Source organism: Periplaneta americana, chromosome 8, assembly GCF_040183065.1.
Source record: "Periplaneta americana isolate PAMFEO1 chromosome 8, P.americana_PAMFEO1_priV1, whole genome shotgun sequence".
Taxonomy (NCBI): domain Eukaryota; kingdom Metazoa; phylum Arthropoda; class Insecta; order Blattodea; family Blattidae; genus Periplaneta; species Periplaneta americana.
Window position 1 is genome coordinate 91,352,426 of NC_091124.1, and position 25,332 is coordinate 91,377,757.

Genomic DNA, 25,332 nt, shown 5'->3' on the forward strand with positions numbered 1-25,332 from the left:
AGAAAGAAATAATTGTATGTAACATTAACTATATACACACAATCTGCGCATAATAGAAATTACGGCGTTGGCGGGTCAGACCGCTGCGCTGTAGCCTAACCCAACCGGACAATTGGTCCCTGGCGTGGTATTAATATACTCCTAAACCAGTTGTTCCTCCAAACAAATGAGGATGGACTGCAAGTTAGAAATAATTGAAGACCTCCCTCAAAGAAGGTTGTATATCACATGAAAAAGTATATGATATACAACCTTCTTTGAGGGAGATCTTCTATTACAGATGTTTAGGAATAATTTTTTATGAATATAATATATTGTGTTAATGTGAAGTTTTTCTAAAAGTTTTCGATGTAATAAAAGTGTATTTTTTAGGTTCGTATCTGTGTATGGGGTTATCTTTTATTTATTTTGCAAAAAATTATTATGGTTAGAATAACTCTGGTAACTTGTAATTGTTACTATCTTCAACGGGGGTCCGAGTACAGTATTGCATAGGTGCCCATAAATTCTGTCGGCGGCCCTGACCCTCACTATATAACCCAAGGCCCCCTGTGGCTATTTGTATTTATTTTCCTCGTTTTACTTTTTCGCGCAAATGTTAAATATTCAGCTTCAATATAACCAGGTTAAACTGCATGCAACTGCACTTTATGCAATGTTCGACAAAAATGCCTTCTGAAGTCTTGGGGTGTATTACTGTTCATAGAACTCAGAACTCAGAAAAGCGCCGAGCAGAGAAAGGGTGTTAGGGTAAAATACTAGTCAGTTTGGGTGCCATAAAAGCACAGTGTAAGGCTGCATTCTGACGCACAGTTTTCTGCCTGCTTGACTGCTTATTTTTATGGTTATTCCGACAATGATATTTTTTACCACGACAGCCAAATCAACACCGTTTATTCACTATTCAAAGATCCTCTCCTTTCACAATTCACCTTTCAGTATAACATGATTTCGTGATACGTGAAGTGACTTAAGTTTCGTTCAGTTTCGTTCAGATCAAGCAGGCGCGGCTCGTCTTTAGGTTCAGTGGTTCACTGAACCCCCTGTCTCTTGAAGCCACTCATTCTCTTCATAATTAAGAGTAACTATAGAAAGAAACTGCTGGGTGTTCGGCTTCTTTTGATTAGAGCATAAGTGAGTTATAGCCAGTAAAGTCGGGCGAAATAGTTGCATCTGGGGGGGGGGGGTTCATGCTCAGACGTGAACCAGCTAGAGCTTTTAAAACAGCCTGCGGCAGTGGGAACACGCTAAGAAGTAGAGGAAAAGTGTTGTCGCCAACGAAATCTGTGGCTCCAACTCTGTCACTCACACTACCCTCGTCTGTCATTCACACTTCTCTCTCTAAAGCAAGAGGGCTATCCAGCTTGCTTTTAAGCTGCCTAAATAGAACAGGTTTCTCTTCTGTTAATACTTCAGAGGGGATGAGTGTGGGGGACGACTAGCTCATGAATTTGTAAGAAATGTTGTTTTTAGCGAAGCACTGAAAGTTATAGAACATTGTGTTCCCGCGGCGCGGACTTCTGTATAAATACCTACCGATACCGGTTAAACTATAAAACGTCTTTGACCGATACTAATAGTGAAACTAATGTTATTGTAAATACGCTTTACTTAAGAAAGTGTGTTTCTAGCAATAATAAAACGTGTGATTTGTAATGGTGGAAAATAGCGTTATACGTTTTACGTAAGGACGTTGTGCGTTTTTAACTAGGCCTATAATAAAACTTGTGATTTGTAATGGCGGAAAATAGTGTAATGTTCTCCAGACAACCAACTTTTCAACTCTTCCATTAGAAAAGAAACTTGAAATAAAGGCTCTGGGAGGACCACTTCCACTTTTATCAATTTCTCAGGATCGATCATGTAAGGCGTTAATCATTTCGTAGAGTGTTCAGGCCTCAAATTTATGAACGAAATAACTGGATCTGTGCATGTGATGTCACAAACAAATTGTTCTGTTTCCCGTGTTTGCTCTTTGCTAAAGAAAGTGATGCTAGTTGGGTTAAAACAGGAGTGTGTGATTTAAGTCATCTGACTCAAAAAATTAAAAAACACGAAGAATATGTGGTTCATAAGAATGCAACATTGGATCTGTCAATGCTTGGGAAAACAGATATCAGGCAACAACTCGACACTGCGTTCAGGCGAAATATTGAAAGACATAATGACGTGGTGAGAAAAAAATCGGTATGTTATCGAAAATTATCGATTGTTTCATTTTTTGTGGTGAATTTGAATTAGCACTGCGAGGACATGATGGAAAAACATCATCATCAAACTCGGGGATCTTTAGAGGTTTTTCATCAATTTCACATCTGCGTTACAAATCACATGTTAGCAGCAAATCTTTTCGACTCAAAACACTTTCCAAATTATAACAACATGTTCCCCGAGAAAAATCTGAAATCTGTAATAGAAACATATCCATTTCTTAAATTATAAGAACTGAAATCTGAGTTGCAAGTGATCTACATGAGAAATGACTTCAGAAATGTGTCCGGTGTCGATCTTTTGCAATTCCTTATCGAAAATAACGTGGTAGTGTCATTCAGTGAAGTGTCGAAACGCCTGAAAATAATACCAAAGGACCTTTGTCTACCTCGGAAGCAGAAAGATGTTTTTCTACATTAAAGCGGGTGAAAACGTTTCTTCGAAATACGATGAAGGAAGAACGTCTAACGGCCTTAGCAATGCTATCCATTGAAAAATCGATGGTTACGGAATGTGTGGATTTCAACGAGAGAATGATCAACATATTTTCAACAAACGTTCAACAGCAACACCATCCTCTTCCGAATTACTGGGTTAGGTGAGTATTTGATTCTTACAGTTTGATTTTATGTTTATTTTTTCTGAAAACGAGTTCATGTACACGAAAACAAAAAAATAATGTCGTAACTTATTTATGAGCACAGATATTCAATATGTGAACCCCCAACATCAAATCTCACGAGGCGCTACTGAGGTCAAGGTAAACTTGTATTTTGCTGTTTTATTTAATGCTAAAATGAGTGACTTTAACGAGGTGTGTCATTATTACGTTGGAAAACATAAATTAAAATCTTTCCGACATATGAGCTTCGAGGAAAAGCAAATTATAGCCTACTTTCTCGGAACAGACCAGTGCCTAAATTATCAGCGGCTGGATTTCAAATACAAGTTAGATATACTGTTAAGTCCTAGAATTACATTTTGAAAGTTAAACAATGGAACTTTATTCTGCATAATAATAATAATAATAATAATAATAATAATAATAATAATAATAATAATAATAATAATAAATGTCTAGCCACGCCCACTTTCTTCAGAGAAATTAAAATAATTGGAATATGTATTATATGACTTTCTCGTGTAAATTTAAAAAATTTAACACGAGAAAGTCATATAATACATATTCCGAAGTGATATAGTGTTAAAAGTTGTGTAATCAAGGTGTATAAAATAATTGCATAATGCATGCCTTGGTCTTGATTTCAACTTCGCCACTGGTAACAGTAGTGGTAACAGGACCAGGAGTATTAGCAGCAGTAGTAGCACATTAGTAGTAGCACTAGTAGTAGTCATGACAGCAATAGCAATAGTAGTAGCAGGAGTAGTAGTAGTAGTAGTAGTAGTAGTAGTAGTAGTAGTAGTAAGCTGTAATATTTCATTTAGTGTTGCATTCAACTATAGATGTTATTCAGCATCATTGTTCAACATGGGTGAGAGTTGGACGCCAATTTTTCCTACAGGCCTCTATCAAGGAAAGGATTCTTTTGCATGCCCTGAATCTATAATTATTATGGAATGGGCCTCCCAGTTTTACTTTAAAGATTTTTTTTACCCTTTTAAAATATACTTAAAAACTGCCGTGTTTCTGTGAAGATGACATCAGATTGTTAAGAAAAATCTAAAATAACGCTCCAGAACTTTGTAACATGATTGCACAGGTTATATGAATTAATTTTTTCATGATTCAGTGTTTCATAGCCTACCTAAGAAAGGAATCAAAAGTAAAAATTGATAAAGCTGTTATTAAACTTAAACTTAAGAAAAAGTAAGCCATACTTAAAGAATTTTCAGAAACTGGAAATCAATTCAATGTTCTTTTCAAATGTCATTTTTTCATGAGGAAAAGAGAAAGCTACCATACCATTAGTTTCTTTTATCAGTGTGTCATTTGCCATATTGATCACGTTAAAAAATTATTGTAATTCTGTAATGAATCAACAGGATATTAAATAAATGTTCATTTCAAAAATTATAATAATTGATTCTATCAAATTGACAGCAAGCAAACTAGAGAAGTCAAGAAATTGATTACAAATTCTTTGTGAAGATGAAATTTCTGAAGAAGGAAATTATATTGGACAAATATTTTTTTAATAATTGAGTATATAGAACCTACTATACGGAATACACTTCAACAATATAATACCGTAATTGAAAAGTAAAATCAACATACCAGTAATTAATATAATGTATACAGAGTGGACAATAAGTAGGTATGGAATAATGCATCGCTAATAATTTCATAAATTTTCATTTTACAAAAAAAAAAAAGTTTTATACAAAAGCTGTTGGAGATAAGACATATAATACGATATCAGTGTTCTAATGAAGTTAGTTATTCAGGCATATAGGTGTGAGAGTAAGCTTTTTTTTTTTAATGGAACCCTATATTAAAACTTACATATTCCGATTGTCCATTACATTTTACATATGAATATGTAGAAATTTTACCCATTCACCCATTTCGTGTCTTTTAACTATTTATTAAACTTCTTTCGTGGACTTCAAACTTGAAACAAATAAGGATGTAAAATCATGTTGAGGAGGCCATAAAACTAAACAAAACACTATCACTAACCAAACTTGACAACAGATGCTGAAAATGAGAATCATTCACAGCCAAACAATGTCTCACCCAGTCTATCATGGAAACAGTCCATTGTCTTTCTCACAGTTATATGACTGCTTTGTTCCATCTCATATCTACAATAGGCTGTTTTCGTGATAGACTGGGACATTGACTGTGAATGGTTCTCATTTTGAACATCTGTAGCATAGTTTGGTTAGTCATAGTGTTTTATTTACTTTTATTACCTACTCAACTTGATTTTACATACTTACTCGTATTTGTCTCAAGTTTGAAGTTCACGAAACAAGTTTAATAAATAGTTAAAAGACATGAAATTGGTGAATGGGTAAAATTTATATACATTCATATGTAAAATTTAATTGAGATTTGGAATATATATATATATATATATATATATATATATATATATATATATATATATGATGCCATTTAAAAAATAAAATTTACTGTAACACCCTGTATGCATGACTAACTCATTTTTTTTAAACACTGATATCGTATTGTATGGTTTATCATCAAGAGCTTTTGTATAAAACTTTTTTTTGTAAAATTAAAATTTAATAAGTTATTAGCAATATTCCATAATTATAGTTCAATCGTTTATTTTTTAGATTGACTAGTATGATTAAATCTGTGGTATTATGACAGAAGCTCATATGTACAATTTTGTCAAAAATATTTTACTGTTTAAATATGTTGCAAATGTTGATTTTAACATTATGACAAAACATGGTATATCTACTTCCATCAGTACCTAATACTAATAAAAAAAAAGTATTCCTTTTAATGTATCCCTCATTCTTCCTAAAAGAGGAAACTTTAAAATGTACTCCCGTAAAACAAGGAAAATGTACATACATATCAGCTTATGTCATAACATCACAAAGATAATATATGAAATATTCAGAGGCCAAACTGATTAACTCCACTGAGATTAAAGCAGATGAAGTTGAAAAATGAAACATTTGATGAAGTTTGTTCTTACATTCTTAGATCAAAGTAATTCAATTACACAAAAAATGGAGTCAGTCAATTAAAAATTTATTCTATGTTTTAGCTTGGAATATGGGATGTCTTTGATCCTCGTCGATCTGATCTGTCAGGAATGTCCAACGATCCAGACCTATATGTGAGAAATATTGAACAAGCAGTTACTGTCGTCATCAGAAATTATGTTAAAATCTTGGACATTCAAACCCGTAAGTAGACAACAAAATTGTTTAACAGAAGAAATGTTTCTTATTGCTGTAAATCACAAATTCTATTTCCCATTAGCAATATAATTATAATGAAATGTTTTAAGTGTGTAAGAGAAGTAGCCTTGGGCTTTTAAACAGCACAGTACTTAAAATAAAATTAAATTGAATGCAACTAACAATCATGGATGTACACTTTCAATTAATGAAAATGTTTAGTTACGGTGATAAGATGACAACCATGAAATTAATGTCCACTTGAATGACAATGGTCACTTCATAAGCCCGTGACTCCTAGATACTCAGTCCAGTTCCAAGGTTAAAGGCAGAACTTGCTGCTACAGGCGTTGACATTTTCAAGGTCGCACAAATGACTCAACTCATCTGCAATTAGTGTATTTAGCAGAGCTTTTGTTTTGTTTTGTGGGAATCTGAGACAGGAACTAGGGTCTCCTGCACCACAACCTGTCGTTTGTAAACAAGCATTACACTTCGGTATACAGATGGGTGTGAGTTAATGGAACAATGGAGTGATGTCAGAGTAGGCATTAGAACAACTGTAAGCCGCTGTCTATTAGCTTACAGCTAAACCCAATTACTCAGAGTGGGCGTAAACAATGTCAGAGAAGAAAATCTAAGAAAGTCTACAGTGTGAAGCACTGAAGCTCCTTCCAAGGCTGATTATTACTATTATTACTATTATTATTATTATTATTATTATTATTATTATTATTATTATTGCTACTTTCACTATTGTTATTCTCATTATTGTTACTATTATTGTTATTATTGCTATTATTATTATTATTATTATTATTATTATTGCTACTTTTATTATTGTCATTCTCATTATTGTTACTACTATTATTGTTATTATTGCTATTTACCGATTTTATTATTATTATTATTATTATTATTATTATTATTATTATTATTATTATTAAACAGAATACCAGACTCCAGAAATAATAATAGGGGTACTGTAACCGTTTTGTAACAGTTGTACATTTGAACTACACAATTATTTAAAAATCGAGTTGTTAACAATGGTCATGGTTGCCAGTTTGGTAAGTTAGTATCTGTAGAATTAATTTTTAAAGTCTGGTGATTCTGATTGAGTACCTACTTCACTGGCACATTCAGCCATGCCGAGAAATGTCTTGCATGCAGGAGCCAATGTCTCAACAACAAAGAATAAGAGGTTCTAAGATACTGATGACTCTTAAAAGATTTATTATTATTATTATTATTATTATTATTATTATTATTATTATTATTATTATTATTAAATTTCCAAGGTTATAGAACCCTATTTTACCCGAAGGCATATTAGGGCTGTAATTAAATCATACATATTATAGCCCTGTACAAATAGTTACATAAAATATATACATACTTATGACATAAAATACACATATTACTGACTCTTAAAAGATAATTTTTCACGTTACTTCAATACAATTTTGCTATAATTGTTTATATTACTTTTACTTTATAATAAATTGTAAAGTATATAAAATATATTTTTGAGAATATTAGACTATTGCTTTCACGTATTCTGTTGTATTTTTCATTACTGCACAAAATTTGTTTTAGTATTGCACATATTGGTTTTATCACTGCACGAATTTTATATGACTGCATATTAAAAAAACGCTGATTATTATCATCATTATCATTACCTTTTTATTATTATTATTATTATTATTATTATTATTATGTATTCATTCATTCATAGTGTTCTGCCCAAGGGCACTGTAAACTCAGCATTCTCCAATCTTTTCCATTTTCTGCCTTCCTATTAGTCTCTGTATCCATGTATCTTAATATTGTCTATCATCTGATATTTTCTTCAACCATTCCTTCCAGTGCAGCCTTCATTACACAGTTTCTTCTTAGTGACCCAGCCTGTTTCTTTTTCTATTACCGGTATTATTATTATTATTATTATTATTATTATTATTATTATTATTATTATTATTATTATCTTTATTGGGAACATTTTTATGTATACGTAGTGTTTCTTACCCTAAGGATATTAATCTCATTCACTATGTATTTGGTTCATTTATTATTCATATTTTAACTACTAATATATAAATCTCATACTTTCTGTTACTCCATCTGCTTATATGCTGACAGGCTACTGTGCTTTCCTTTTCCTGTGCATTCTATTCATAACTTGCTTGAAAATCTTATTGCTCCCCATTTGTAAAATGTGACATTTCATTACTACCCTATCTTAATTTTATTATTGTTATTCTGTTTCCCATAAAATGTATCTGCTAATTTCCGTTTTAATAGGATAGGCCTATGGTTTTTTTTTTTTTTGCACCAATGAAATTATTGTTGTAAAATATTTACGTCTCTCCTCAAAGCAATGATAGTGATACTGATGCTAGTATTACATTGTTTTTATACTGTAAACATTGTCTATATTTTGAAGTGTTAGAACTTTAATAAAGCAAGTATTTTTACTAAATCGAACGTGTGTTTGTGTTAATGTCACTAAAATGTCACGAGAAAGGGATAAATTTCGCAAATGCAAACAAAGGCCCTGATAATAACATTCATATTCACAATCACACTCATTATCATCATTCCTGTATGAAACTGACCATATTAGTCTGTAACTGTTCTTTAATCACAGACATCAAAACTGTTACCGGTATTGATCAAAAGTAAGTTAAGTGGACCTAACTGATGCAACAGCTACTTATGCCAGAGACTTGGGTTAAAATCCCAGTGAAACGGAATTGTTGGTGAAAAAGACGTTAATAGAGCACATTTTCTCTGCAAACTCTCACTTCTAATAATTACAATTTCACCATTTTTTATTCACTTACTTACAAATGGCTTTTAAGGAACCCGGGAGTTCATTGCCGCTCTCACATTGATCCCTATCCTGTGCAAGATTAATCCAGTCTCTATCATCATATTCCACCTCCCTCAAATCCATTTTAATATTATCCTCCCATCTACGTCTCGGTCTTCCCAAAGGTCTTTTTCCCTCTGGCCTCCCAACTAACACTCTATATGTATTTCTGGATTCGCCCATACGTGCTACATGCCCTGCCCATCTCAAACGTCTTATTGTAAGGTTTCGTAACAAGCTGTTTTTAAGGTGATGGGTTGTTAGCCCTTCGCCCAACCCCCAAGCTAGAGGACCACTCCTTATCGGCTGTCTATGACTGGTTATTCAATATATTCGCAGCTACCCTCCATATCTGGAGGCCGTCTCCTCTATCTGCAACCTGAGGACACGCCATGTCGTGGTGATAAGGACCCACAATACATGTTTCCTCCCCCCCCCCACTAAAATCCATAAAGCAAATTGGATAAAATCGTTCTGCTTTCATGCTCTGTACGTGACATGATAATCAATACCATGTGCAATAATATCACTTGAAATTTGTACCCCTTGTTCAATTTTGAATGGGAGTTTCCAGTACTTGTTTTTACATTCACGATGTCATAGGTTTATTTTCCAAGCATAATCAGATAGTAGAATGTAACTAAAACAGTAATTGTCATAAGATTTTACTAATTTAATAATTTGTGGTATTTTCGAATGCCTGAGTTTCGAACATAGTATTTTAATTTTTTTAATTATGTTCGTTTACCTGTTAATGATTATTCTGACAAGATTTCATTGAGGGAGTAGCCGGAATTGTGACCAATTGACTAGGAATTCATTCATGCAAGATTAACATCATAACGATTCATTGCTCTTTGTTCTTCATTGTAACATTTATTTAAAACTATAAAACTTTCTTACGTTAAAACGTTAAAAGTGTTAAATGTTTTTTCTTAAAGGTAATATATCTTAATGATAGACGCTCTCCTTTCAATACCTGTGTGGTGTCATCACTAGTGTCTTTTGAACTACTGCGGCTCCAGCTGGTCTTGATTTCTTAGTTAGTGGTGGGGGTGTGTTGCTCTTATGGTGGGAGAGGATTGTTTGTATGTCGTGTATATCGAATAATGTAGGTCTATTTGTATTGAATTGCAATTGTGTATTAAGTATATACTGTGGATATATTATTGTGTGCTTGTATATTTCGTATTGTTCTAATATTAAATTGTGGACTTCTTGGTGTGATGTATAGTATTTCCATATCTGTCTCTATGTTACTGTAATCGTGATTGTTGTTAGTAATAAGTTCTGTGTAATTTGATGTGATATATGGTTTAGTTATTGCTTTAATGTGCTCATTCTATCTTATTTGGAATGATCTTCCAATCTGTCCTATGTAAAAATCTGAACAGCTATTGCATTTTAATTTGTAATCACAATAACCAAAACAAACAACAAACACTAATTTAAGATACCATATACAGGCAGGGTGCGAATTAACGGGGAGGATGGGGGGGGGGGATTCCCTCCCTGTTGGAAAGTTATCCCCCTCTCATAAATTCATATTAATATCCCTGCTAGGGATAATTTCTATCCCCCTCACAAAATATAATTGTTTTAATACTAGTATACTTTATAAAGTAGAAGTAAGCAAAGAAAATAATATTGATATATTATCACCAACAAGCTGACAACAATCAATATAACTTCGGAATTACACATCTTATCTTAAGCCTGCTCATGGTTATAATTATTAGGGCCTATTGTTATCAAAATGCAAAACAAGGAACTCAGGGGACCAAGTGTTGAGCCATAATAATAATAATAATAATAATAATAATAATAATAATAATAATAATAATAGTAATAATAATAATAATAATAATAATAATAATAATAATAATTTTATGCATGGTATTTTCTATCAAGGCTTCTATCTTCCCCCCATCAGAAATCTTAATTCGCACCCTGTAAACAGGAAACCACAGTTCATCAAACCATTCCATACAACATAAACATGGAGCTTTTTCCGCACAATGACACACAGATTAATTAATATACCAATGAACAATGACAACTACATTGAAGACTTAAATATAATAAAATATATAGCACAAGACACAAGATGATAAATAATTTCTTTTGCAGGAACAATGGCAGCTAGAGCAACCATCGAACGATTTGTGGTTACACATCCTTTCCTGTATTTTGTCTTGGACACAGATACTCACGTAGCCCTCATGGCCGGAAAGATAGTTGATCCACTTAATTCCAGGATATACTGAAGAAAGAATTCCACACCAAGTAATACAAGTTCCAAAGAAAATTCGTTCACAAGAAAGATCTCCACATAACTACTCCAGAGAAGATGACAAAGTCAATCAATTCAAGACACATCTTACCAAGTACAAAGATCGTATTAATAATTTTCCTCGTGCTGGTAATAATGGAATAATTTTAGTATTTATTTGTTTATGATATAAACTGAATTGCTCTCGCACTCTCCTTTTTTACATAACAGTAGATGGGAGAAAATTGTCAGTACCGGTAATAACATAAACTGTAGAAATAAATGAAAATCCTTGTACCTGGGGTACTTTTTCTAATGCTGTAATTGAGGGGGTCCCAGCAAGAAAGTGCCAAGCCACATTTTTGCACTTTTGATACAAAGCAAGTTGAATGTTTGATCAAATTCTCAAATCACAGAAAAAGTTAAATTTTGATTCTACATGTATAATGATTTCCTTGATATATGTTTAATTAAAATGTGAAATATATTGTACATATTTTTTATTATTTTATATTAAAAATTTATATTTATATGTATACTGTTCTGTGGCTTGAGCTTGACACAATCTTGGCCGAAAGAATTACTAATTATATGATGTGAAGTTTTATTGACATTAGAAATGTTATATTTTCAACTATTATTTATTATTTTTAAGACAAAGAAACTTTATATTAATTTCGTTATTTCACAAAAGACAAACAATAACCTAAAATATAGGGAATTTCAAAAGTCAGTTCAAACATTAAACCACTATAAATATTATAATATTTGAGATAGGGAAAAAAACAAAAACATCACAGTGTTGGGCAAACAACGGGGTTTACAAAACATTGGGAAGATGTCCGTTGTTCTCTTGTTCAACGCACAGCATTCTGTCTGCGACACCATGCACAGCATTTTGCAGATAATATCTTGGAATATTGGCAATTTCTTGCGAGATGGCATCTTTCAGTTGCAGTAGGGTTGTTGCATGTGTCAAGAAAACTCATTCTTTAAGGTAACCCCACAACCAAAAGTCGGCCGGATTTAAATCTGGAGATCGCGGAGGCTGCATTGTCGGAAAGTGCCTACTGATGAACGGATTACAGAGCCATCTGTTAGGTTTTCTGCAGAAACTCTTGACACCATAATTTTAAATACAATATATTATTTCCCATGAGATGGATGATTAGTTCAATTTGACCAAAAATGTGGCTTGAAACTTTCTTGCCAGGACCCCCTCAATTATTCATTAACTACATTAATATTATACTATGTTACATGTCAAACTCGCGGCTCCTGAATCACACCTGTGCAGCCCGAACTTATTATGGGGATGACAAGTAGAATACGGCCAACATTCAGGGTGTTCGTAAATTAAACGTGAAAATGGAGCACAGCATTGCGATTTTGATATTACATGTTGGTTGGAGACAGAAGAGATGTCAGATATGGAAAAGGAAACATTAATCTGTGTTATCATTGGTTTTCCTTACTAGCAACCAATATGTATTTCTATAAATAAATATTGCTAATACATTACAGATTACATAATATGACTATTTCTTTTACTTGTGGCCCATGTGATCTTACACCCAGATTATTTGGCCCAGTTGAGATTTTGAGTTTGACATGCCTGGTGTAAAACCTGAAGAGTACTCGTTATATTAATGTGTTATTTTAAATGTGGGAAAATAGAAATATCAGTAGTAATATTATAATAAAATATAATTTATTAAAATGTGCAGAATGGTCCGGGGTACAAACTAGGTTTGTTACCTTACATCATCATACTCTGTATCTTGGGGCACTCAGTAACAATGCTCAAAATGGAATAACTGACAATATTTTTAATTTTATTATTATTGATTTTCATAGTGTTTAAAATTCTTGTGTTATTGAATTTTCACTCACGAAAGGAAAGAAAAATTACTTCTTTCATTTGACAAACATAAAATATCAATGTTATTAAAGAAATAATTGACCAGCAAGTTTGGAACTCAATATACTGTACAGTAAGTAATATAATATAATGATAATATATGAGGCATAAACATGGACATTACAATGAAATGAAGAGAAATGATTAGAAGCATTTGAAATGTGGATATGAAGAAGAATGGAGTGTGCGAAATGGACAGACAGTATAAGAAATGGAGCGTGTTACAAAGAGTGGGTGAAAAAAGACTGATGCTGAAACTGATCAGGAAGAGAAAAAGAAATTGGCTGGGTCATTAGCTGAGAAGAAACTGCCTACTGAAGGATGCACTGGAAGAAATGATGAACGGAAGAAGAGTTCGGAGCAGAAGAAAACATCAGATGATAGACGACATTAATATATATGGATCATATGCAGAAATTAAGAGGAAGGTGGAAAATAGGAAAGATTGGAGAAAGCTGGGTTTGCAGTGAAAGACCTGCCATTGGGCAGAAAACTATGAATGAAAATGACACTTTTGGCACATATAGAAGTCTCGAGAAAGACTCAGGGAATATCAAACCAATTCTTCTGACTTTCACAGGTTCAAGAAGATTTGTCTCAATATCCTCTAACATTATTTCAGAGAAGTCATCAACTTCTGCTCAAATAAAATTTCAAATGCACAAATCTCTATACCTTTTTGTAAATTTAACAGTTGGTTTTTCTTCATTCACATTTTGTTTCATTGAGATACTTTTTGCTCTCTTTGTAGTAAATTCCGCTAAAATCCATTTCTTCTGACTAGTAACGAAGACCTGATTGAAGTAATGCAGTTATATATTCCTCTTTCTCATGCCCACACATTCATTCTGCCATACTAATATAACTTCCATCATGATACATTGCACGGCATATACAACTTACCAGCATTATCAGCACGGGTGTTCAGTGGGGAGATCTGACCACTCTCTTGCATAGCAGGAAAATGAATCAGCAGTGATTTAGGCTTGTAGTCCTGTACAAATAATGCACCAGTAAGAGGTAAAACGTTGTGTTGTTCTTCCCTTTTATCAAAGCATATGTTGAAAATAATGTCCACCCTTCTGGATGCAAGAAAATTCTGAAACACCTTCTGCAACTCACTATTTGTAATTTCACAGAGCACTCGCCTGATTATATTCTTCAACTCTTCAAGAGTGTGTGAATTGTTTACATACACTTTCTGTTTTAAAATCACCCACAGATAAAGACCATAAACATTTAAATTCAGGAAACAGGCTGGCGAAAGTTTGTGACTAATTATGCGATCATCAAACACTGTTTCTAATGCTTCTAGCGATATACTGGTAGTAGGTGTATGTGCAGTAAAGTTATCCTGCTGGAAGTAAGCATATTGTTCTTCAACTTCAGTCAGTATTGTAAAACAAAAGACAACAGAATATCTCGCACATAATTTTGTGAGTTGTCTGTATCTTAAAAGAAAACGAGGCCAATTACCCTGTGTGCAATAATGCCACACCACACATCTACTTCCTGATCGTGAAGAGGAACTTCATACAATGCATTAAATGAGGATTTTTAGTATTTCAGTACCTTTTATTCTGAGAGTGGACTTATAATCACTTAAATGGTACCAAGTTTCAGATGTCATTAATTGTGATGGATCAACAGTACCGCCATGAATAGAGTGCAACATCCACTAACAAAATTCACATAAGTGGCTGGATCCCTTTGCTACAATCGAAACACTGTCACTTTGTAAGAATGAAAGTGCAGCATTTTCAGTCCTCTTAATGCTGATCTTTGTAATAAGTCGTTTCTTGTGCTAATCAGCATGAAGATTTCTTAAATCTTAGCTGTATTCTTGCCTGAATATCTGCAAGTTTCTCCCATGTCATTCTTATACCCAGAAAAGTGGACATTATTTTCAACACATGGTTTGATAAAAGGTGAGATCAGTATAACGTTTTCTTATGACCTTCATCTGGTGCATTATTTGTACAGGACTATTGACCTGAATCACCACCGATTCGTTTTCCTCCTGTTTGAGAGAGCAGTTGGAACTCCTCACTAAAGCCCTGATCACATATAACAGATTGAACAACTTAATGTACTTTCAAGGCAACCACTCTTATCAATTTAGCTATGTTAGCATCTAGCAACTGCAAAAGAAGTCACGTTATAACCCTTACAGAATTGCATAGAGCAACTGTATTTCCATCTAGTGGTCATTAGCAAAAATGCCTTTTCGATGGTGGAGGTCCTGACGGTTGTTCTCATTTTATAACATGGGAATGACCAATGTGATATATATTTGATCAGGGACTAAAGGCACGCACTGCAACCAGTGATAATGCCGATAAGTTGTATATGCTGTGAAGTATGACTGAGTGCCTCAACATCTGAATGTTTTTGATCTGGTCCTCTTTTCATAATATTCATCCTCCCTGAAACCTGCTTCTGTTCAGCTGTTGCACATTTAATCTTTTCTATGACTGTAAAGCTTGAATTTAATTATTTTTCAAATATGTTTGTTAAAACTCTTGTCTTATCAGGTTTCCGTCCATTTTTGTTCTGTACTTTAGGCTTTGCTTTAATAAATTGCCTGAGCTGTTCCAGAGACCTTGAAGTGTTCTTACTGCACTTATTTTGCTTGTACACAGATAGTGAATCAGCAGTTTGAGGTCAGGAGGAATTAGTGAGATTTTAATTGTTGAGAGCATTGAATTAATAATCTGTTTGTTAATTGTTGAAGCTGATATGATTTTGAGAAGCTGTTGTACAATCCAGCCTGTAAGTTACATGTGAACCTAAATATTTATACCATAATTGAAGGGGTGAGAATGATATAGTCTTAAGCCACACAGACAAGATTTTACAGGAAAGCATATTGAAGGTTTAGAGTCCAATGCTATTAGATGCGGTGTCATAATTTCTTCGGCGTATACTTACGTCATTTGCTAAGTAATTTTTATAATACTGTACTAGACTAGACGGTATTTCGGAAGGTGGTCAGCTGTTACATGCGCCGTAGCATTTCTGGTATGTGACGTCACAAACCTGTACAGTAGAACCAATCAGAATCAATCTATAACAAGTACTTCCAGAGTTCGTTTGTTCACGTGTGAGTGTTTCAATACATTGAATAAGTAAAACTAACATTTACTGTGTGTGTAAGACAAATAAATGGAAGAAGAGACTGTAAAAAGACAAATACAGGGCATATCAAAACTCCGGTAACACTTTCAATATTTTATTACACAAAAACTACAAATGATAGCAATTTCAAACACACGTCAGTTTAAAGTCAAATTCTCAAAGTTCTGTTTACACCTTACAGAGATTCAATGTGTGAACCACGAGTGACTCGGCAGATGGCCAAACGATAATCAAACTCTTCCCATACCCTTTTCAACATATCCTCTGTGACCGTGGTGGCAGCTTCTCGAATTCTGGTTTTTAGTTCCTCTAAATCACGTGGCAAAGGCGGTACAAACACACGGTCCTTTAGTCACCCCCATAGAAAAAAGTCACATGCAGTCATATCAGGTGACCTTGGTGGCCATGTCATGAAACATCTGTCCCTTACTCCAGCACATCCTATCCAATGATCAGATATCTCTGTATTGAGGTAAGCACGAACTGCATTGTGGAAATGTGGCGGAGCCCCATCTTGCTGAAAGATGAAATCGTCATCGAGATCTTGTCTAAGTTGAGGCACCAACCATTGCTCCAGCATGTCCAGATATGAATGTCCAGTCACAGTAGCCTCAATGAAGAAGAAAGGTCTGTACAGTTTTCGTTGTGACAACGCACAGAAAACATTCACCTTTGGTGAATCACGCTCATGTTCAATGATTTTGTGAGGTTTTTGTGTACCCCAAACACGACAGTTGTGCTTGTTAATTTTTCCACTCATATGGAATGTCACTTTGTCGCTGAAAATTAAACGGCTGAATAACTTTGAGAGTTTGACTTTAAACTGACGTGTGTTTGAAAGTGCTATCATTAGTAGTTTTTGTGTAATAAAATATTGAAAGTGTTACCGGACTTTTGATATGCCCTGTATTGCACAGGCAGGCGCGGAAAATAGTGTTTAAAGTGTATAATTATTTTAAAAACGTTGACGAGCAGAATGCTGCCGGCCATCTTGATACTGACTGCAACGTTGCCAACACGCAAGAAATGACTGTAGAACCATGCAAAGAATATTGTTAGTGAAGGAAACAGGGTTTGTTTGGTTCATGCTTACAGTAATCTACGGCTAAGGTCATTATTGTCTTTTGATAATTTAAATTCTCTCCTGCAGTATTTGTATTGCACGTGCTCGTGAAGTAGGATGTGGCTGGCAATGTTGTACGCTGCCTTGCCCTCTCTATCTGTCTCTCTCAACGCAAATGCTAGTAGACTACCGCCTTCTGAATTGCCGTCAACTCTAGCAGCTTCCTCATACAGTGACTCAACTTAATATTCGGCCAACCCTTAATTTTGTTCATTTTCGGACTTTTCAACACCTTTGATATAACATAAGGAAAGGACTGTTTAAATATCTTAAATATCAAATGTACTTATACAATTGAAATGCAAATCACGAGTTGTAAAACAGTACAGATTACATAATTTGGCACTTTGAACATAAAATGACAGACTACACATCCACATTAATATGTGGTCAGCTTGCATAGGCTTCACTTCTGTTATGTTGACCTTGTATGCAAGAATGTACATACAATGGGGAAGTATGATTCAGTTACTACCCTCAATGCAGTTTTGTTCAGACATACTGTGGACTGTTTCTAAGCGAATGGGGCACAAAGGGAAGAATTATACTTTTCAACAACGACAACTTATCATATTTCATTATGCCAAGTGGTGCATACACAGAGAAATTGCTGAATTATTGAGCATAAAGAGAAGTACAGTAGAGGACATTATAAGGAGGTTTGAAAGAGAGGATATAATAGAATCAATTCCGCAAAAAGAGCATCAAGAAAACTGGGTGACAGAGATGTTCTTTCAATAATGAGAAAAATTAAGAAAAATTCTGAAACTTGCAGCAGAGCATGCAAAGGAATATAGTAAGAATGTGAATTCAGAAACAATACGAAAATTTATCAGAATGCAAGGAGAAAGCTACATGTTAACCCAGTAAATAAGAAGAGGCTTAAGTACCGTTATGCAAAACATCACAATGACAAAGATGAAAAATGGTGGGAAAACATAATTTTCGTAGATGAAAAGAAATTTAATATTTTTGGCTCAGATGGCATAAGCCAAATGAAGTGTTTAAAAAAGAAAACTTATTGTCAACTGTAAAACACTGGAGAGGAGGTGTTATGGTTTGGGGCACTATGTAGGCAACTGGAGTTGGAAAATACATTGAAAATACAATGAATAAAGAACAACATTTAAACATACTGAAGACAAGTCTACATAAGAGTACAGAAAAATTGGGGATATTAGAGAATTTCAAATTTCTTAAAGACAACGATCCCAAACATATATTGTATCTTGTGCGCGAATGGTTGCTATACAATCGTCCTAAGGTGATAGAAATTCTTCACAATCGCCAGATTTAAATCATAATTGAAAATCTGTGGGACCAACTTAACCATAAGATAAGGACAATGCCAGTTAGTTGCAAAACAGAATTACAAAAAAGATTTGAGGAGGAATGGGGTCAAGTAAGTCCTGAATACAGGAAGAAAATAGTAGCTAGTAAGCCCAGGCAATCAGCAGGTCATTAAAAAAATGGATATCCAACAAAGTATTAATGGTTTGTTTTGTTTATTGAGAAGTACATACTTATGTTTCTGTTATGGCCGGATTCTAAAGTGATATATTTGTCTGTGTTTATGTTTTCATAAAATAAAGAGTTTTTTATTTTTGTTAATATCAAAATATATTTAGAAGCTATTTTTATTTTCTCCGTCTCACTTGAATTTTAACCTGTTTGTTTTATGAACAAAAATAAATTATTTCTCCTAAAAATGTTTCAATAACATTTTTAAAACTCAAGTAACAGTTTTGGCCGAATATTAGGTTGAGTTACTGTAAGTGTAAGAAGTGAATTCGGACAAAAAACAATTTTTTGTTAAAAGTGTGGCTTTGAACTATCTCATTCTCACCACTTTAATTACCAAGATATGGCCCAAGTGGTTAAGATAAGAGACTCTACCATGCATAAATAATTTGTTTTCAGAATATAATCAAGTTAGTAACCTGTTATGAGGCATTAATAGCTGAAAATAAATAGGATATAAATATTTATGTTAAACTGCAGGCAAATTTATTGTCTTTAGTAAAAAAATAATAAACTGAGGCATTTAAAATATACTTCTTATGTCAATTTGTAAAGCTTAAACAAATCTTTATTAAAATAAGACTGTTCAGATAAAAAAATAGAGGGACTAGCTCCCAACTCCCAAACCGTAATGCCAACCACAGAATTAAACTGGAAAGTTCCTTATACTGGACAGTTGTAGTTCCAGGTATAAGGTCTAAGGTACAAAGGTTTTCATCGTTTATTTCCATTATTTCCACATCTACAGATTACAATTCCAACACTAAAAACACGCAGTGTATTAGTGACTTCACTGTTTATCTCTTCTTTGGGAAATGCGCTTCTATTGTTGTTTATTATGAAAATATTCAGGACAATACACAATATAAAAAAACCTCGTTTTTAACTGGATTAAGTTACAGTGTAAGACTATAAAGTAGAAACAGGAAAGTACTGCAACTCTACAGCCACTGGAGTTGTACTCCTTTTCTCTAGCTTGTGTATGAAGAATCACACTTCATTGCTTAACTTATTGTAAAACTATTTTATTATATAAACCACACTCACTACTTAATAAAAATATTAATTATAAATCAATAATCTTTCAAAACGCAAATGATACTGTTACTTCACTCAAGTTTGTATATATGCAAAAGAAATTTAAATTAGTTACATTTGTAACTGACATGCCTTACTTAATTTACAGCAGCTGCATGGGCACCCATTGGGGGGGGGGGGGAGCCTGAGGCCCCCATGGCTCTACAATATTCACTTTTAAGGTTGATTTATGTTCTGTACTTTAGAATTGCCTGTAAATTACTATCAAGAACATTCAATCATAATTCTCTTACTTAGCAGCAGCAGTGGTTGAAGCCACTTTGAGTAGTGCCAGAACATTCAAATCAGAAACGAAAAGAAACAATAATGTATAGTTTTATATCGTGAATGTTTTATATAAATAATAATGATCATAATAATAATAATAGACCTAGTAATAAATTAATATAACAAATTAACGGAACTTTGAAGTTTTCTAAACTGTTCTATACTTGAATTCCATTTTCCTGTAATTTTTAGCAAAGAGTTCAGTGACTTTCTTGGCTAAAATTGGGGATCTTGCTACCAAAAGTGAACTAAATCCATCACATCTTTCTTAGACCAATGCCAGATAGAATCATAAAGAACATATAGAAAACAGAAGAAAGAATTTTTAATATCACATCAACAAATCTATGTTTTTGCATAAACATTTTAGCACCTTTTATTTACTTATTTATGTTCAAATCTAGAGTTAATCTTTCCATATGTATTTACTTTCTGTTTATCTTCATATGATGAAGAAAGTTTATTTTATTCATAATTTGTTTCTCATCAACACTGCATAATAATTATATGACGCCAGATACCGCACTGTTTTCCCTACGCTCACACTCTTTTCAATGACATATTTGCCGGGAAGAAAGTCAGCCCTGGCATGGAACAAAAATATTCGTTATTTAGTGCTGCCACCTCGAATCGAACTGTCACGTAAATGGCACAGATAAGACCTTTCCCCTTGCCCTTTGCACCAGTGTGAAGCTTCATCGAATGGATTACAAAACACTTCTGCGCATCCTCATACAGAGGTGGTTGGCAGTTGGCTCGAAAGACAAAGATATGTACAGCATTGCATGAGCGGGCGAATGGCATTTGTTACTGACACGACACGGTGCAGGAGTTCAAATTGATGTTCTGCTGGAATCAATCACTCCATGATAAATCCATATTTTTTATAATATTTGTGATCTTATAGCGCTCTGAATGTATAGTTAAAAATAATTTTAGTTAGGCAGTGCCATGGCACGAGGGCACTACCCCTAAAGCTGCCCCTGCATATCAGTTTTGTAGAGATAAAAATAATAAAATATAGTTGTTGTAAGTATGAAAACGTAAATGCTTAGGTGTAAAACATCTCACACCTCGGCTTGAAATCATTCCAGTAAATTGTAAGTGATCAGACTACTGGAGAGTGGAGCCTTCTAAAAGTATCTCATCATGTCATCAGCAGCATTGCCAACCGAGTTTGTGAAAAAGCAGTGGCAGTTAGTGCCTAAAATAACAAGGGGTTCACTACTTTCATCATATTATATAGTTTTCCAACAATTTAAACAATATTTCATTTCTGAAAAATTAAAAAAGTACTACAGTTCTTTAAAGTACATAACTGCCTTAAAATGAACCTGAAGATGATGATCAATTATCTTTGAAAGAACATAGCGATTTTTCCTTACATTATCATTCTGTCTTTCAATATTCTGCCTGAAAGCTGTTTGTAGATTCATAACTGCAAATCCAGTTGTTTCTTTCATATATTCGTACATTGAAAGCCCTGCAAAATGTCTTATCTCGGCTTGTTTGTGCTTGCTTTAAATCGAGTTGAGGTAACAGCCTTCCAAGCTTCTTTATTTTACATTTATCTTCCAAGATTAAAACTGAAAAATGTGTTTGTAAAAGATATTGAACACTATTCATTTTCTTTGGAAACAAACACTGGTCACACTCACAGATGAATGTATTAAAACTAAAACACCAAGAAAGACTAAATGGACATTTAAAGAATTGTAAGAAACCATTAATAAACACATATGTACACATGCTAAAAGCATGATCTCAGCTACAGATTGGAGCTAACTTCCAGTTTGCATTACGAAGTCTTTCACGTGTCAGCTGTCTCATGATCATGTGACTACAGCTGTGCTGGTCCAAACACCAGCGCAACCCCATGTTTTCCATGCAATATTTCCCCTTGCCTTTCACCCCACACTTAAGTCCAGAAGCTGGCTTGGCAAGGTTCAGAGGAGAAATTGAATCTCGGAAGCTTACAAGCATGTAGGTATTCAATCTCTGCGGTTCACAGGTTTTCATACAACAAAAAAATCAGAGCCACAAGTAAACTTATTAAATATGAGCAAGAAACAAAGAATGATGATGTAAATTATAAATAAATGTATTTAAACAATTAAATTGTTTTTCCTTGTTTTTTCTGGGGGTTCTATGAACCATTGGACGCACCGTCACTGTGAAAAAGTCATTAAACAGCATAGTTCCACAGTTTTACTTTTATTTTGATGTTTTCAATTCAATTTGAAAGTCTGACAAAGTTACTCTGTTTTTCACTCTTTGTATGCATAGATTTCATTTTTATTACTTTTATTACGTTAAGTTATATTTACAAATATACAGGAGGGTGCATAAGTAGGTATACAGTAATAAAATATAGTTTTATTAAGTACAAATGAGGATTACATATCACTTGTAGTTACATGACATCAATAGACATAAATTTAAATGCCTTACTCATCCATTATCGATTATAATCGTCATACATACTTAATAAAACCACAGTCTACTATATACAGTCGTGAAGCTCAATATGTAGTAAAAATGCAAACATGGGTAGTTGCCCACCACTAGGGTCGCTACTATCGCCTCATCATCGCAGATCTTTCTCTCTCCTAGTAGACGACAAAATATGTTACACTTTCGTTGTGTTCTTTTGGAAAAATTAACACCTTCCTTCCATTATTGAAATATTAAATGCATAAAGTTAATTTATTATTTTAATGAAGTATATTAAATTCCACCATAAACTCGAAGATACCTGCAAGAAATAGGTTAATATTATTTTTGTTTGTGCAAAACGAACTGAAATTTACTATAATCGCTTCAATCATTCAAGATTATAGCGATAATTAACTATGAAACCAATAAATATTAATTTGCATTTACCTTTACAACAATAATAATGGAAATATGAATTAATGGAGTAACTTACGTGTACTGGTACTTGTAGTGTAGGCTTACGTAGTTAACAAAGTGGGATGAGGTTAAGCAATAATAATCACACTAGAATTGGAAATAAAATGTGATCAATAAATTTTATTGTAACAGACTTTGTCTACGTCTCTAGTAAAGTAACAAATAAAAATAACAACAAAATTAACAGCTATAAATAAAAACATATCCTTTGAAAAAAAAAAGTAGGCCTAAGCAAAAATAATCCCACCAGAATTGAAAATAAAACGTGATCAATAAATTTCATTAAAACAAACTTAATTTTTCTACGTCTCTAGTAAAATATTATTATTCCAATTATTGTATTTTAGCCATTAACATTTTCATTACAACCAATAACGAACATTTCACAAGCATCAATGTGAAATACGCAACAAGCTAGCACTCGATGGAAATACGACACAGTCCAAAGTCGACCGTGGACAGTCTATTGTTTCCAGTTGCTAACCACTTGGAGCGCTTTATCACGAGATTTGCAAAAAAAATCACCTCAAGCTTCGCAACTGTATATAGTAGACTGTGATAAAACCATATTGTATTACAATATACCTACCACCTTGTATATTACAAGTAATCTCCTTCGTGTTCAGCTATCACAATTTCTTTTTGTTAATTATAATTTTTCTGAAAACTTGTGCTGAACCTCTTAAAAAACTGGCTCACAATAATGATGTAATTAAAAATTTCTTTCACAAAGTCAAATTACTAAACATCTTTTCCAGTGAGGTTTTACACCATTTGGTAACTGAGATCTTCATTAGCCCCCACTCCCTGGAAAGTACACATGGGCACCCTTGAGCAGCTGTACAAGTTAAATAGTATTGAGGCTCGGTATATTTTGAAAGACTACAATGATCGATGATTTTCTACTTTCATTACAACATTTCCTTATCCCACAAGTTTCAAGGTAATAGTATTACATTCAGTGCTGGATCAACACCAGCTGCAAAGGTAGTACAGGACCCATTTTCAAGGATCAGTAGAAAATTAAAAAAAAAAAAAAAACACTGAATAGTTATACAAAGTGTTCATTAAGTATAAAATATTACTCATAACTTAACTCTGCAGCCTTCTTAATTCTTAAAATCCCAGGTCATAGTTCACTGAACTACTCACACTGCAAAAATAATTCTGAAGTATCTCTGCTACATCTGCAGTATTCGTGATATTTCCTTTGTGGAACAAACCTGGAATATCAGAAATATCTCTCCCCATTACACAACGGACTTTTTCCCAAACATTCTTGTTCAAAGAAAGAACACATTTTATCCAAGAAGTCTTCTTTGTTGTCACAAGCAATGTGATGGACTTTCGCACAAAAACGTTTAAACTATAAAAAATTTTCATGGGTAGGATGGTGCTCAAATTGGCGTAAGGTGCATCTCCAGTTACGAATTGCATCTCGGCATGCTTCCATCCACCAAGGGACAAGATAGCATCTTGATCGATATGAAGACAGAGGGATGTGTGATTCCAAAGCCTGTATCGCATTTGAAAAATGTTCAGCCATGGAGTCTACACTTTCATATCCAGTATCCACGGTCTGTGAATATTGTGGACTACCTTTCTTTAACATAGTTTATGTCTTGTCCCACAATGAATATGGACACTGTTCTGGGATTCGTAGTGAAACAAAAAATGGCAGAATATCAAATGTTTACTGTAACAACACTATGAGCCATAGCCAAATGCTGATATTAGTAGTTAGGTCATGAAACAATGTCATTTAAGGTGGCCAAAACCAATGACGCCACCTCCCCTCACTATGGACACGAGGGTGCTGAAATTGAGTATGTGTATAAAAATAATTATGTTGCACAGACTCTCTCACTAATATCTCTGAATCGAGAGCAGCTACAGGCCTATGCGACGATTTGTTTTGCAATATTAAAGTGATAATAATGATACCTGAAGTTTAGACATTATAAATTCTTACAACAGGCAAGCAGAAAGGCATTATAAACAACTACAATAGGCAAAAAAAAAAAAAAAAAAAAAAAAAAGTTAACACACAAAAACAAATAATAGGTTACTTTAATCAATCAGCATATTTGTATTAACATTGTGGTGAATTATAGCCTATGTTTTTTTTTTCCACATAAAAAAAC

General features: G+C 33.6%; 1 protein-coding gene across 1 annotated transcript in view; it reads left to right on the top strand.

The window, feature by feature from the left end:
• Positions 1-14,384, top strand: part of LOC138704879 (uncharacterized) — a 61,944-nt gene extending 47,560 nt beyond the window's left edge. The window contains exons 7-8 of the mRNA XM_069833254.1: positions 5,922-6,063; positions 11,066-14,384. Of these exons, the coding sequence (XP_069689355.1) occupies positions 5,922-6,063; positions 11,066-11,202 (279 nt within the window). The 3' untranslated portion in view covers positions 11,203-14,384. The remainder of the gene's footprint in view (positions 1-5,921; positions 6,064-11,065) is intronic.
• Positions 14,385-25,332: the final 10,948 nt, after the last annotated feature.